The sequence below is a fragment of the Salvelinus namaycush genome, chromosome 10 (genome assembly GCF_016432855.1).
Source record: "Salvelinus namaycush isolate Seneca chromosome 10, SaNama_1.0, whole genome shotgun sequence".
In the NCBI taxonomy this organism is placed as follows: Eukaryota; Metazoa; Chordata; class Actinopteri; order Salmoniformes; family Salmonidae; genus Salvelinus; species Salvelinus namaycush.
Window position 1 is genome coordinate 45,308,943 of NC_052316.1, and position 16,641 is coordinate 45,325,583.

Genomic DNA, 16,641 nt, shown 5'->3' on the forward strand with positions numbered 1-16,641 from the left:
AGGACTACAACAGTGTACTGGCAGCAACAAACTCAAACCAACGCAGGGCCATAGCAGAACATGTCACCGTTGGTTGCACAGTGTAACAGCGTTACCGGCCTGAATCTAATCCCATCTGGAGCCGGTCAGTCTACATCTGTAAATCATAGAATTAGTTTACAAACGAGATTACGTTATTTCTCAAAATATGTTTATAATTGAGGGATGATGACAATCGTTGACCCTGTTTTTCCTGTTAGACCAAGTGTAAGACTGATCCCCGGGTCATGAACGGATGCCGGGATACCAGAGAAGCAAAGGTGGGTATCATAACATGTCCAACAATGTGATTGCAATGGTTTAGCGACCTCCAAAAATTATTTAATTCACTGTTCACTTGCTATTTTCACAGTTGGTCAGGCAAGACCTCAGAATAAAAGTGTCATGCAACACAAGTACCCTTGTGACACCTCCTCTGCTGTTGCCAGTCTCCCTCAACTCCTATGAAAAGGACACGCTATCATGAGGCCTCTGATAGTGACCCGAGTTACTGCCCTGATCAACAATGACAGGTAATGTGTGTTATGTAAAAAATATATAAAAAAAATAAAAAGTTGTATTCAAAACTACCCAGGTTGATAAACTAGTAGGCTAATTCTCCAAACAAGCAGATACAACTAAGTATAGTCATTTTGATTGTGAAGTGCATTAGCAAAAAGATTTGTCCTTTCTTTGCAATTTACCACTTGGCTGTCCATTATATCACGCTGTCACACCACCTCATGAGATTGCCTGCTGCAGTTGTTCGAGAGATGTCCAGTTTTCAGCCGAACATGCAGCATAGAGAAGACCAGCAAGGGGGCTCATCAGCATCATGCAGACATGCCCTAGCTGTGAGCATTCCTATAAATAGATCAGTCAGCCACATGCTGGAAAGTATACTGCCAGCAACCTTCACCTGTCAGTGGCAACAGCTTTCAAAGGCTCATCATTTGTATAAATACAGAAAGTAACCCACTTCATTACTTTGACACATTAGATAATTTATGTAAACTGATTATTTTCTACATCTTAGATGCATATAAATGTCCAGAGTATTACCTAGTAGACCCAGGACGATACCAGTATCGTGGCACTCCTTAGTAATCGTGGCACTCCTTAGTAATCGTGGCACTCCTTAGTAATCGTGGCACTCCTTAGTAATCGTGGCACTCCTTAGTAATCGTGGCACTCATTAGTAATCGTGGTACTCATTAGTAATCGTGGTAAGGGAACAAAACAAGACGTGGATTTAACTTCTTTAGGAAAACAGCCCTAATGTTGCAAACAGACATCATGATGTCATCCAGAGTCACATGTATCTATAGCAACAATACTTTACATACAGCAGGTTAAAGGATTAAAGAGTTAGGTGTTTTTCGTGTTTAGATTTTTGCCATGGAAAATATATTGCGATAATGGTACCGTCTCGGCCCTATAACCTAGCCTAGTGGAACCAGCCTGATCACTGTGTTCACTATATAAAATGCCCAAGGTATAGCCTAGTGGAACCAGCCTGATTGCTGTGTTCACCATATAACTATGCATAACTATTCACCCCACCAAAGTCAATACTTTGTAGAGCCACCTTTTGCAGCAATTACAGCTGCATGTCTCTTGCGATATGTCTCTATAAGCTTAGCACATTTAGCCACGGGGATTTTTGCCCATTCTTCAAGGCAAAACTGCTCCAGCTCCTTCAAGTTGGATGGGTTCCGCTGGTGTACAGCAATCTTTAAGCCATACCACAGATTCTCAAGTGGATTGAGCCCTGGGCTTTGACTAGGCCATTCCAAGACATTTAAATGTTTCCCCTTAAACCACTAGTGTTGCTTAACCAGTATGCTTAGGGTCATTGTCCAAACTGGTTTCCCTCAAGAATTTGATTGTATTTAGCGCCATCCATCATTCCTTCAGTTTCCTAGTCCCTGCCGATGAAAAACATCCCCACAGCATGATGCTGCCACCACCATGCTTCACTGTGGGGATGGTGTTCTCGGGGTGATGAGGTGTTGGGTTTGCGTCAGACATAGTGTTTTCCTTAATGGCCAAAAAGCTCAATTTTTGTCTCTTCTGATCAGAGTACCTTCTTCCATATGTTGGGGAGTCTCCCACATGCCTTTTGGCGAACACCAAACTTGTTTGCTTATTCTTTTCCTTTAAGCAATGTCTTTTTCTGGCCACTCTTCCGTAAAGCCCAGCTCTGTGGAGTGTACTGCTTAAAGTGGTCCTATGGACAGATACTCCAATCTCCGCTGTGGAGCTTTGCAGCTCCTTCAGGGTTATCTTTGGTCTCTTTGCTGCCTCTGATTAATGCTTTCCTTGCCTGGTCCGGGAGTTTTGGTGGGCAGCCCTCTCTTGGCATGCTTGTTGTGGTGCCATATTTTCAATTTTATAATAATGTATTTAAAATGGTGCACCGTGGGATGTTCAAAGTTTCAGATATTTTTTTATAACCCAACCCTGATCTGTACTTCTCCACAACTTTGTCCCTGACCTGTTTGGAGAGCTCCTTGGTCTTCATAGTTCCGCTTGCTTGGTGGTACCCCTTGCTTAGTGGTGTTGCAGACTCTTTGGCCTTTCAGAACAGGTATATATATACTGAGATCATGTGACAGATCATGTGACACTTAAATAAAGTCTACCTGTGTTCAATCTAATTAATTATATGACTCCTGAAGGTAATTGGTTGCACCAGATCTTATTTAGGGGCTTCATAGCAAAGGGGGTCTATACATATGCACGCACCACTTTTCCGGCGTTTTTTTGGTCAATTTATTTTTCATTTCACTTCACCAATTTGGACTATTTTGTGTATGTCCATTACATGAAATCCAAATAAAAATCCATTTAAATTACAGGTTGTAATGCAACAAAATAGGAAAAACACCAAGGGGAATGAATACTTTTGCAAGGCACTGTAATGTCCAGGGTATAACCTAGCCTGGTGGAACCAGCCTGATCACCATATAATGTCCAGGGTATAACCTAGCCTGGTGGAACCAGCCTGATCACTGTGTTCACCATATAATGTCCAGGGTATAACCTAGCCTGGTGGAACCATCCTGATCACCATATAATGTCCAGGGTATAACCTAGCCTGGTGGAACCAGCCTGATCACCATATAATGTCTAGGGTATAACCTAGCCTGGTGGAACCAGCCTGATCACCATATAATGTCCAGGGTATAACCTAGCCTGGTGGAACCATCCTGATCACCATATAACGTCCAGGGTATAACCTAGCCTGGTAGAACCAGCCTGATCACCATATAACGTCCAGGGTATAACCTAGCCTGACCACTGTGTTCACCATATAATGTCCAGGGTATAACCTAGCCTGGTGGAACCAGCCTGATCACTGTGTTCACCATATAATGTCCAGGGTCTAACCTAGCCTGGTGAAACCAGCCTGATCACCATATAACGTCCAGGGTATAACCTAGCCTGGTGGAACCAGCCTGATCACTGTGTTCACCATATAATGTCCAGGGTATAACCTAGCCTGGTGAAACCAGCCTGATCACCATATAACGTCCAGGGTATAACCTAGCCTGGTGAAACCAGCCTGGTCACCATATAATGTCCAGGGTATAACCTAGCCTGGTGGAACCAGCCTGATCACTGTGTTCACCATATAATGTCCTGGGTATAACCTAGCCTGATCACTGTGTTCACCATATAATGTCCAGGGTATAACCTAGCCTGGTGGAACCAGCCTGATCACCATATAATGTCCAGGGTCTAACCTAGCCTGGTGGAACCAGCCTGATCACCATATAATGTCCAGGGTATAACCTAGCCTGGTGGAACCAGCCTGATCACTGTGTTCACCATATAATGTCCAGGGTATAACCTAGCCTGGTGGAACCAGCCTGATCACCATATAATGTCCAGGGTCTAACCTAGCCTGGTGGAACCAGCCTGATCACTGTGTTCACCATATAACGTCCAGGGTATAACCTAGCCTGGTGGAACCAGCCTGTTCACCATATAATGTCCAGGGTATAACCTAGCCTGGTGGAACCAGCCTGATCACCATATAATGTCCAGGGTCTAACCTAGCCTGGTGGAACCAGCCTGATCACCATATAATGTCCAGGGTATAACCAGCCTGATCACTGTGTTCACCATATAATGTCCAGGGTCTAACCTAGCCTGGTGGAACCAGCCTGATCGCTGTGTTCAACATTCTATTTCACTTCACATTTTATGATCTCTGACGTGAAATAGAAATACGAAGGCAGTGATCAGGTTGGTTCCACCAGGCTAGTCTTAACCACCATAGATAATGTAATCAGTGTGTGTGTGTGTGTGTGTGTGTGTGTGTGTGTGTGTGTGTGTGTGTGTGTGTGTGTGTGTGTGTGTGTGTGTGTGTGACCAACCAGTATCTTTGAGGGCCCAGGTGCTATTCTACAGTGCTATGCCCATCAATCGGGGCTCTGGCAAAGACCTTATCTCCAGCGTTACCTCTTGCCTGCTTTCCAACGGTCGTCAATGGGGAGAACAGAATTAGGTAAATTTAGTCTGACAGGTTTAAACTTCAACATAGTATCTGTTTGTGTGTGTCATATCACCTATCCCTAACTGCCATTGGTAATAGAACAGTGACTGTGTGTTCACTGATGCATGAGATGCAGAGAGACCTGGCACTCAACACGTCCACAGTGAGGTGATTACTAATAACACAGTCCAGTAATAGCAACAGCCTTTTCATTCTGTGTGTCACTGATGAACTCTGCCTACTGTATTTCTACAGCTGGACTGGAGATGCTTTTGTCCGACGGCAGCCTCAGTCGTTTGATGGGGAGACCCATAGTAGGGTAGGTTTTATCTGACCTGTTCAGACTTCAACATAGGATATGTAATATCTGAAACACAAACAGGTAATAACTGCCATTGGTAATAGAACGTGTGTGTGTGTTCACAGAAACATGTATGGAGCCAGGACATGGAGACTTGCAAGATGATGTGATGAAGTCCAGACAGACGGGCTTGATACTGATGTCCCTGAATGGAGAGAGACCTGGCACTCTGACAGACAGGCTAGATACTGATGTCTCTGAATGGAGAGAGACCTGGCACTCTGACAGACAGGCTAGATACTGATGTCTCTGAATGGAGAGAGACCTGGCACTCTGACAGACAGGCTAGATACTGATGTCTCTGAATGGAGAGAGACCTGGCACTCTGACAGACAGGCTAGATACTGATGTCTCTGAATGGAGAGACCTGGCACTCTGCAATACAAATGTTTGTAGACACTTACTTGTATTGTCTTTTTTAATTATTGAAATGAATGGTATCAGTCAATATCGGGAGGGAGAAACGCTGTGTATTCTGCACCAGGATCCTGGAACTCCTGTTTGTGGTACATTGCGTTGTGCCTGGATACATCCCTTTGCCGTGGTATATTGGCCATATATCATAAACCCCCGAGGTGCCTTATTGCTATTATAAACTGGTTACCAACACAATTAGAGCAGTAAAAAGAAGTTGTCATATCCGTGGTATACGGTCTGATATACCACGGCTGTCAGCCAATCAGCTTTCAGGGGCTCGAACCACCCAGTTTATAATTGCCATTATAAACTGGTTTCAAAGATAATTAGAACAGTAAAAATAAAATGTTTTGTCATACCTGTGGTATAGTGTCTCATAACACAGCTTTCAGCCAATCAGCATTCAGGTCTCCAACCACCCAGTTAATAATATGTATTTGAGTGCAGTTTTAAACTCACCTATAGGTGGCGCTGGCTGTATGCTGACAGGGGCAGGTTTGACCACAGCAGGGTGAGGCACCAGGGTGGTCTGCAGGGGCTGGATGATGATGGTCTGGAGAGGGCCTGCGGCGTGCTGGGGTACAGCTGTTACAACTGGTCTGGGCTGGATGGACACCTTGGGGGTGAGCTGGATAGGCCTCTTCACTGCCTGGGCTGGCTTGACTGTGAGACGGATCATAATTCATAACTGTTTCCATTTTATTTATTTTTTTAATGGAGCTTTCTTCCCCCTCCAGATGCCATTGTATGTATCATCACAAAATATTTGGTCCATTGAAAGCAGGGCGAATGGAATTGAACCAATAAACATCTGTTGTTTGGTTGTACTAATGTTTGGCTTGAGTCGTCATAGTTTTAATGGATCGGGAAAAAGTAACAGTCAATCAATAACATATTTCCAAATCAGAAACAGACTAGCGAGGGAGAGTGATACAGTATTTTCACTGAAAGCCAATGTAACTACAGGAAGAAATGGCAGCCTGATATGAAAGAAAATATCAAAGAAAAGGAGGATGATGATGATGATGAAGGAGAGGTGTCTGTCTGACCTCGCGTGGCCTGACTGGTCCTCTTGGGGGCCCTCTTGGCCAGGGGGGGCTCTGAGAAGCCGCTGGACTCGGAGCAGACAGAGACGGCAGGAGAGGGCTGAGGAGATAGGGCTAGATCATCCTGTAGAGGGCAGCAGAGAGAGACGGGCCATCATGCTTCACTGCTGTATGAGGTTTTACATTACCTCCTGAAGATCCAGTGTTCCATGCATTTAGACACAGCGCACCACCACTGCTAAATTGTGGCCACCACTGCAAAAATACAAAAATATTTTTGTGTTATAATGTCGATTGTATAGATGTATGGCCAAGGAAGACCCCATCCACCGCCGCCCAAAATCTTGCTAAAAGGAACTACAAAGTTCTTGAAGACTGATGCCTTTGGCAACATCCAAAATATCTTTGAGGTGTAGGCACAAATGTCCTTGATCATAATGGCAGGAGAAATAAACAGTGTGCGGTGTAGATCTAACCCTAGTCCTCTTTCTGACATGCTGTGAAAACAACTGCCTGCTACATTATGTTAATATGGCCAGAGTTGTCATCACCTCATTTTAACGAGGGGGCGGGGCCACACCTCTGGCAGATGGTGGATAATTAGTCTGACAAGGTGCTTCAGACCTTCCTTAATGAGGTGCTCAAGTGTGTGTGTGTGTGTGTGTGTGGATTGCGAAAGCAGATGGCAGAGGTAGCAACGTGTGTAATGGCACCATGTGGGGCGAAAACACACAAACTAACACAGATGGGCCTAGACGCACACTGGAAATAGGCACATCAAACACAAATGCAAAACGACCTACAGTGAAACACACTGGAAAGAGACAGGGGACTTACTTGTATGGAGTAAGGTGACAGGGCCTCTCGGGATGCAGGCAAGGTGACAGAGCTCATGGTATGGGCAGGAGAGAGAGAGTCCACACTCAGATCCCCATCTGCAGACAAGGACACAGAGCTCATGGTATGGGCAGGAGAGAGAGAGAGTCCACACTCCAGTTTACACGAGAGAAATACTGGTACTGACATGTTTAAACTATTTTTGTCCAATACATTATCACCTTATACCATAGACCTGATTAGACCTGATTAGACACACCTGTGTCAGTGCTCCAGGGAGGCAGGTCCATGTCAAAGTCGAGGTCAGGGGCATCGCCGGCCTAGAGGGTTAAACAGAGCAGACACACAATCACTGCACTTCACATAATGATGGTTCACTGTGAATCTGGTCTGTTACGATTTTCTAAAGTGGAACTGACAGTGTTTTAGCAACATGAAATCTTGTTAAAAAAAATCTGTTCATATACAACCCCAGGGAAGAATATGATGCTTTTTTACATTTTTTAAAAACATTTTATGACAAGGGAGCATTTAGATATGGTCATTCATAGAATGTTTGGAAATTATGTATACTAAAGGCATTTGTGAAAATTCTATAGCAATATATAGAGTGGGAAAGTGGCTGTGCGTTGGTACAATTAATAGACACTGCAGTAAATAAAACCTAATGAAAAAAAACAACATCTGTCTTGTCCAGTACCGGAGTCTACACAGACCGTTGTGCCATAGCCAATCAGAGCTACAGTAGGCCTATATGCAAATAAGCCATTTGCCACACGGGCCTGGCATCGTTTACTATAAACACTAAAAGGGCTGGGCGATATATCTTTCTCAGGAGGGGAGTCGGCCAATCACCCACTCGTCCAATGACAACATCCTCCCAGCAGCTAGCTAGCTAACATTACACTCCGTTTTTTTTTAGCTTGGTAAATAAATAGCTAACTAAATAGATAAGCTAACCTAGCTTAAAAAAACTGAAACAGTGCATTCCTAAATAGCTGGAGGAACCAAACAATGTTAACAGGCCAGCTGTGATTTACAACCTGATAGCAATATTTGAGGGACTTACAAGATATTTATTGGTGAATTATATGAATCATGCATTGAACCACATCCATCTATTCTGCCAACAATGCCTTACTCTATAATCAAATAGAACCTATTGTTTTTGTAGCAGAAACTGGGAATTTGATATTTTTTACTGATATTATGATTGTCTGTTTGTTTCATATCTGCAAAGTAGTTAAAACGCTTGTCAGTTCCACTTTAAAGGAACAGTGTTGCCTAGAGTGTGTCAGTGTAGTCCTGTACTCACATATCCCACGCACTCCAAGGCCTGAAGAAGTTCGTCTGCATCTCCAAGGTTGTCCAGCTCGTCAAACAGGCTGATGTCTGCTTGAGACACACACACACACACGTCTGATTTAACAGTAGCCTTACATGAAAACAATACAGTAGCCTTACATGAAAACAATACAGTAGCCTTACATGAAAACAATACTTTAGTTGCCTTCGCCAAAGACTAACTACCGTTTTCATCAAAGGCTGGTTTAACAGATGTTTTGACATGTTTCAGATAGTTATCCACAACGTCAGGTCAGACAGTTAATCACAGTTTAGCCATATGGGGCTACAAAGAAGAATTCATATTGTAAACGGCTTCTTTTAGTCATAGATACGGCTATTCATTTATTATTTACACATTGTTAATGCATAACTGACGGCCCACTTGTTTGATCAAATTAGTAAACATTCCATTTACGTTTTCCTGTTTGTAAGGGCTCCCGAGTGGCGCAGCAGTCTAAGGCACTGCATCTCAGTGCTAGAGGCATCACTACAGACCCTGGTTCGATTCCAGGCTGTATCACAACCGGCCATGATTGGGAGTCCCATAGGGTGGCGCACAATTGGCCCACCATCATCCGGGTTAGGCCGTCATTGTAAATAAGAATTTGTTCTTAACTGACTTACCTAGTTAAATAAAGGTTAAATAAAAACATTTTAAAAAATTGGAATGTGCTGTAAAATGACTAAAACCAAATCTAAACTGTGTAGACATAATGGATCTACATTCATAGTACATTTTCTTGAAATGTCCAGTTCACTAAAAATCACAAAGAAATAAGGGATAGAGGACTATTTTTTGTTCATTTTGACCATGAGGAAACATAACCAATTTTCACTGTGGCCCTTCGGATCTCGTTGAAGACAATGCTTCTGGGCTGCATCATGTTAGCTCCCCTCTCATACTGACTCTAGTCTGTCCTGGGGATCCACTGGGAGTCTGGGCTATATCATGTTAGCTCCCCTCTCATTCTGACTCTAGTCTGTCCTGAGGAACCACTGGGAGTCTGGGCTGCATCATGTTAGCTCCCCTCTCATTCTGACTCTAGTCTGTCCTGAGGAACCACTGGGACTGTATCATGTTATCTCCTCTCTCATACTGACTCTAGTCTGTCCTGAGGAACCACTGGGAGGCTGGACTGAGGAACCACTGGGAGTCTGGGCTATATCATGTTATCTCCTCTCTCATACTGACTCTAGTCTGTCCTGGGGAACCACTGGGAGTCTGGGCTGCATCACATTATGCTGCACAGAAGTTAACTCACTTGATCGACGCAACACGGCATGTAGAAATGTTGAAACTGTTCATTACTGTTCCCAAAACAATGGTCCATTAAAGGCTAGAACACTTTACAATGCAAGAAGACACCGGTAGCTTCTAGCTTTATAGGCTAGCTTTCTTTGCTAGTTTACAGCTGAAGCTAACATCACTTCACTACCCTATTACCTTGTTTGTGATGCACACAATAACGCAAAATATTGCTGGGATTACAAAGCGGATTGTCACCAAAAACTTTATTCGTTCACTTTGTCTCCCCCAGTCAAGATCATCTTTGCTCGAGCGTCGAACAGACTGTGTGTAAATGTCATGGGTCTCAAAGCAGCAATCAGCAGTAGAAACAATAACAAAACCCGCATCCCCGCCCCTGGTACAGTGAAAAGCTGAGGGATGTGGCTGGAGAAATGTAAACACAAATTCATAGACAGAGCTATGGATGCAAGGACTGACCATCCATGATATCAAAATGATATTTTTAACCATGTTTTGAGGCTATATAGTGTTTGTTTACACCGTTGCATTAAAACAAGCTTGTATTTTGGGTTCTGATGGGGTATGACACTTGAACTAAGCTCATGAGGCATTTATAAGTTATATTCTTTAAGACTCAATGGATACATATCAGTACATTTATAAGTCCAAAAATTGATGTAGCAACTGCTGATTGCCCCTTTAAAGAGACGGTGCACACTTTTATAAAAGAGATTACTTCTTCTATGCAAATGTTGTTGATCAGCATAATAAAATAAGACCCAAATGGAAGAGAAACAGATTTATTTTCATCCATGAAAAATCAGTCAGAACAAGCTCAATAACTCAATGCATGCACACAGTCCTATTGGATATGCATTCACCTGTGTTGTGAATAGGCCTAGTAACTCAATGCATGCACACAGTCCTATTGTATATACATTCACCTGTATTGTGAATAGGCCTAGTAACTCAATGCATGCACACAGTCCTATTGGATATGCATTCACCTGTATTGTGAATAGGCCTAGTAACTCAATGCATGCACACAGTCCTATTGGATATGCATTCACCTGTATTGTGAATAGGCCTAGTAACTCAATGCATGCACACAGTCCTATTGGATATACATTCACCTGTATTGTGAATAGGCCTAGTAACTCAATGCATGCACACAGTCCTATTGTATATACATTCACCTGTATTGTGAATAGGCCTAGTAACTCAATGCATGCACACAGTCCTATTGTATATACATTCACCTGTATTGTGAATAGGCCTAGTAACTCAATGCATGCACACAGTCCTATTGGATATGCATTCACCTGTATTGTGAATAGGCCGTGGCTACATCTTGATTTACCCAGTTTATCAACAGACTACAGATTTACTATTCAAACAAATGATTACTATTATGTGGTTCGAAACATTGTATAATTGATTCATTCATGAATACATAAAAAAAACAAGTGACTAATGTAATGAATGATATTGAAATCAAAAGATCTGTCTGGATCAAGTGCCATTCTGTGACTTTGGCTAATATGCCTTATTTAGCCCTGGTATCATTTTGGTGTTGTTTTGGTAGATTATCGTGATGGTATCGAGTATTGTGATACTAAAAGGTATCGAAGTCAAAATTCCAGTATCGTGACAACACTAGAGCCTACATGTTACGCCTCGATCACACCGACAGCGCCATGGCGTTTTGGTACACCAGAAGCCCATTCTAATGAAACGCTACGTTTTCCTTGCAGCATTGCGTTGCAGAGGCAGTTCCAGTGCGTTCTATGTGGTGCGTACGTTGGATTTATCGAACGTATGCATCAAATTGTACGTGTAGACGGCTTGGCAGAAATGGCAGCAGAAGGTGAATGTTGAACTTTTGTTGCACACAAATCCAATGATGCTGTGTACCATTTTGCACAATGACCCTGTAGGTGTGAGAGAGGTGAGTAAGCATTTCACTCTTGGATTCTAAAAGGTCTTAGGCTAGCCTGGCCCATTGCTCATCTACATATGTATACATTCTTATAGTTTACTTAGATTTGTGTGTATTCGGTATTTGTTGTGGAATTGTTAGATATTGCTGCACTGTCGGGAACTAGAAGCACAAGCATTTCTCTACACTCGCAATAACATCTGCTAACCATGTATGTGACCAATACATTTGATTTGACCATGACTCTCAGTTCCATTACATAACACATAAGAGTCATTGGACCAAGGTATCTTCTGTATGAGGGAGTTGTGTTAAGAGCCCCTACGCTCGTTACAGCGCATATTTACGGAAGACAGCCGTAAAACAAAGCCACCTGTGGAAATTAGCTGTCTAGCATGCTCTGAACACCTGTGTGCAACTGAAGAAGGCCACCAGAAACGTGTTGTCACTGAAAAATTAAGTTGGCTGCAACTGTGATAAAGCCGGTTAAAACTGTGTACAGTAAGTGTATATTTTGCATTAGTGAAATGATTTTGATGTGATATTAAAGTAAAGGACTTTATGTTTCTAGAACCCTATCGCAATGGATAATCGATTCACGTTTCGATTTGGGTGTTTTGGCCGCCAGAGCCAGTCTACCTCTGAAAATAACGTAAAGTTCGTGAACATTACGGCAAAGATTTTTACAACTAACCCAAGCAAGACCACACAGCATGTCGTTTCCAATGGGAGCAAATTACACCAAGTGGGCAGAGACTAGAGCCGATTGGCGCGTTCTAGCATGTATTTGCATATTTCCGTTAGGGAAGACCTACTCTGTGAAGTGCGAGTACACTCCTTCTAAACAACGCAATTTTTGGGAAACTTTGGTAAAGGGTAAAGTCTACAAGCATGTGTCCGCTCTGTTCGTAATAGATTCTAGTTTTAGAAACAGAAAACTGCACTAAGATCAAATGTTTAATCGATGAGTAAATAAGCAGAATGTCGGCCAAAAATCCATCTCGCTCCATCTTGGTAGCGATTGGAAACGCCAACCGGATGTTTCACATTTATACATCCGGTCAAATATCTGTCTCAATGTTCTATCTTTGCTTAAAATGTAACAGTTGGCTCCTTAAGAGTACATTTTGGGCTAAGGCTAGCCATATCTATGACTAAAAGGAGAAGACGTTTTGCTATCCATTTTTTTTGTATCTCTTCTCGCGAATTCATAACCCTACCCCCCTAACAGGCTAGCTAACACAGGGCAGAGATAATAGTTACAAATAATTTAACTTAGATTGTAGAGAATTCAGATTGTAAAACGTTCTCTTTTTAGACATGGCAACAGCTACAAGTGGGCGATAGCGGTTACTGACTTGAGGCAGTTAAGTAAACGTTAGCTAGCCAGCTTGCCAAATAACTAGCTAGTTACCATGTTAGCAACAAGCAGGCAAATGAAGAACATTCATTCGATCGACTATAACCATCATAAACACAACCAACATGTTGACATTTGTGGTACACATTTCCGAGGAGTAAGTGTCTCTCTTTAACGCTACACTAGCTAGCTAACGTTAGCTGTTGGCAAGTGACGCTTGCTTACCCCACTCGCCATCCTGGTCGATGGACATGGTGCCAGTTTCACTGTTCATCATTTCTTGTTCTTGAGTCTCGAAGTCTAACATTAACTCGGACGACATCCTTCCTCGAATACATTAGTAACCGATTTTAAAGAAATAGGTTATAGTTTATTCTAATAGGTCAAAAGCTTAGCATCGGCTGTACATGTTGCTGGTTCGTATTCACAGATGCATGTTCTTCCTGTTCTACGAAAACAAGATACACGTCTTGCTTTACCGTAAATCTACGGCTCCCGAGAAGGTTATATAAATCCCTCGGTGGTTGTAATGACGAGATACACCATGAGGTTGCAGCAAAGCACAGGTTCTAAAAATTATAATTTTCCTCAACCAGTGGGTGCACACAATTAGCCATATCCGTCACCCCAATTTAAAACAATTCTTTATATTACTCCTAAAGTGAAGGGGACAGATATTTTGTCAACAATAGGCTTAGGGTTAGAAGGGCATCATTGGTTTAGTAGGGTTAATGTATGCAGAGAAAGCTGACGTTCTGATTTAATCGTATAGCGACTTTTGGCCTCTATTCATGCCTTTAAATGAAAAACACAACTACACCCCAAAAACACAATTATTCACCAGTTCCACCCCAGTGGCAGCCTCAAATATGTTTCAATTAACAAAATAGTCCTACAATTATATCCTCCAAGTGAAAGAGGCCTTGTCCACTCAGACTATGGTCTACTGTAGACTATATCTGGACATGCTGTATTACACATTTGAAAGGTGAGACAGCAACAGTCAGCCAGTTCCATAGCCAGGTTTCCTTTCCAATCGATCAGACAGACAGATGGGGACATGCCAGCCAGTTCAAGCTGGGCTGGGGCCCTGTTCTGTGGTAACAATAGAAGCCTGTTCTTTCCAGGTATATTCTTAGACCTTAGTGGTGATTCCTAAATGCCCCAGCCGCAGGTCACTCACATTGGCATAGTAAAGATCAGTAGCAAGTGCCTGCCTGGAATAATCTGTCCTGGGCAACTTGGGACAGGGAAGGCTTAACCCGAGGTGGTCTTCCTGATTACCTCCCTACGCATTGGACGGATTGGATCCGCTCTGTTCTATAAGAACAGCTCCAGATAAAGATATTTAACCTCTTTCTTTACTTGATCATTATGTGACAAAGTAACAAGACCATTAAAACATAATCAACACTGTTGGTAGGTTGATGTAGTCTTGATTGTCTTGTGTTACTAACTGATAATGACATTGAATGGTAGTGGTAGTTGTTTGGAGGCGCATGGTATGATGGGTAGTGGCGTTGGTGTTTTAACCTGACGATAGGTCCAGGTCTAGGAGGTCCCATCATGGTGATTGTGTGTTAAGCCCCTAGAACCAGACAGGAGATTAACAGGTTACCCTAATGCCAGAAGTCAGAACGGTTAAACGGAACATCTGTGTAAAATTGATTAGGGGCTTTGGATACATTCGTTGCTATGGAAATTGCTATGTCTGGGTATGATTCGTTTTTCCGTTAGATCATAACTGGTAGGTATATCTGAAGCACAACATTGTAATTACATTGTAATTTGCATAATTCATAACAGACCATTAATATACTATTGTCTTGATAACAGTCCATTCAGACTATCTAATCTAATTTAATTTGGGATAAAAAAATACATCTGTGCAAATCCTACAGCAATCCTGCAAGTCCATACAGGAATTCTACAGGACAAATCCCACATGGTTTTTGTGGCCTCTTTCCTGTGAAACAAACTGCAGAGTTTCTGTAGGATTTAGACTGTGAGTTAGTTACTGGTTTCCTGTAATCCTTTCTGTTTGTTTACAACAGGATTCAATGCTGTCTAAGTGAACATAATACAGTTAGTTGTACCTGTACATGATGAGGAGATGAGGTGGGATAAACAGCGCTAGCACACATGTGACTGACAGCTCTTTACAATCCTGTTACACTCATAGATTGGCGTCTGTTCATAGCCTTCAAAAGTGTTCCAAGAATGAGACTCAACATTGTGTCTTTTGAGACCACCAGTTTGTTTGTATCATGGATTTGCGATAGACTGTATTAGGTCTGTTCCCCTCTTTAACTCTACACTCATTGGTTGTTCCCAGAGAACCAGTGGAAAGCCAACCATTTCATGTTGCATGTGCCTAGACCCCCCCCCCCCCCCCCCCTTACTGGGGCTGGCTATCAGGGATGCTGGTGAAAGACAACAGCCAAGGAAAGAATATGGAGGTGGAGAGGGAGAAAGAAAGAAAAAGAGATAGAGGGAGAGAAAGAAAGCGAGAAAGAGCAGATCTGATTCATATGGGAATTTAATACTAGCCCAGCTCTATCATCGAGACTCATGAAAAATATTCTCATTCCTGGCATGCTCACCAGAGCACTTTCCCTGCCAACTAACCACACAGGGAAGGAAACAAAATGAGATAAAGAGGACCCCAAGGAGATGGAGAGACAGAGAGAGAGGGCGGTTAGAGAGACAGAGTCCCTGGACCTGGAGAGAGAGAGAGAGAGAGAGAGGTAGACAAGAGCTTGCTTAGTTATAAACAAAAATAAAGATCCCTCCCTTCCAAACAGAATCCCTGTCTGCCACATTTCATCTTTTGTGTTTGTGAGATGGATGATGTTCGTTACTGTTGTGTGGCATTGTCTCATCCCAGCAGCCACAGGGAAGGGGAACATTTATCATCTCAAGCCTATGTATGGGGAGGGGGGTGGGGGTGTAGGTGGTTGGGGGAGGGGAGCAGAGGGGTTTGATAAAGCATGATGGAGATGGGTTAATGAGGACAGAAGCAGATGAAGAGAGAACCGTCTCCCATGACTTCCCTTAAACACACTATAAGCACAGCCAAAGAGAGAGGGGAAAGAGTGTATTTTTGCAGGCATGCATGCATTGGCTGTTTTGTGTTCTGTATTCTGTATTCTGTATTCTGTGTTCTGTATTCTGTGTTCTGTGTTCTGTGTTGTGTGTTGTGTGTTGTGTATATGTGTGTTTCATTCAACATGGTTATTTATGCTGTGCATGTGTAATGGGGGTCGTTCGGTGAACTAGGCTCATGTGATGAGTAACATCTGCCTTAGATCTGAAGACTATGAGATCTTCAAGCTAATGCATAGGCTTTAGTTCAGTGGGCTAACACATTCCTGACTCTAGGTTGATAAGTGTTGCTGCTTCTCTGTTCTGCTTCTGTCCTCCACTATAAGAGCTGTGCTAGCAGGTGGCCCAGGTCTGTTGTGTTGGGTGAGGGATTAGGCTTTAGGACATTGTTTGGTGGGAATGGTGCTGTGAATACAAAGGGATTAGTCCAAAGGGTTGCTTCATTGACCGTGTGTGTG

The 16,641-nt window shown here is 42.8% G+C and overlaps 1 protein-coding gene across 1 annotated transcript in view; it reads right to left on the minus strand.

The window, feature by feature from the left end:
- The window catches only part of atf6 (activating transcription factor 6), a 115,536-nt gene extending 101,997 nt beyond the window's left edge, over window positions 1-13,539 (minus strand). Inside the window, exons 1-6 of the mRNA XM_039002983.1 lie at window positions 13,304-13,539; window positions 8,499-8,575; window positions 7,443-7,503; window positions 7,184-7,281; window positions 6,350-6,470; window positions 5,760-5,963 (exon numbers count right to left, since the gene is read on the minus strand). Of these exons, the coding sequence (XP_038858911.1) occupies window positions 5,760-5,963; window positions 6,350-6,470; window positions 7,184-7,281; window positions 7,443-7,503; window positions 8,499-8,575; window positions 13,304-13,400 (658 nt within the window). The 5' untranslated portion in view covers window positions 13,401-13,539. The remainder of the gene's footprint in view (window positions 1-5,759; window positions 5,964-6,349; window positions 6,471-7,183; window positions 7,282-7,442; window positions 7,504-8,498; window positions 8,576-13,303) is intronic.
- Window positions 13,540-16,641: the final 3,102 nt, after the last annotated feature.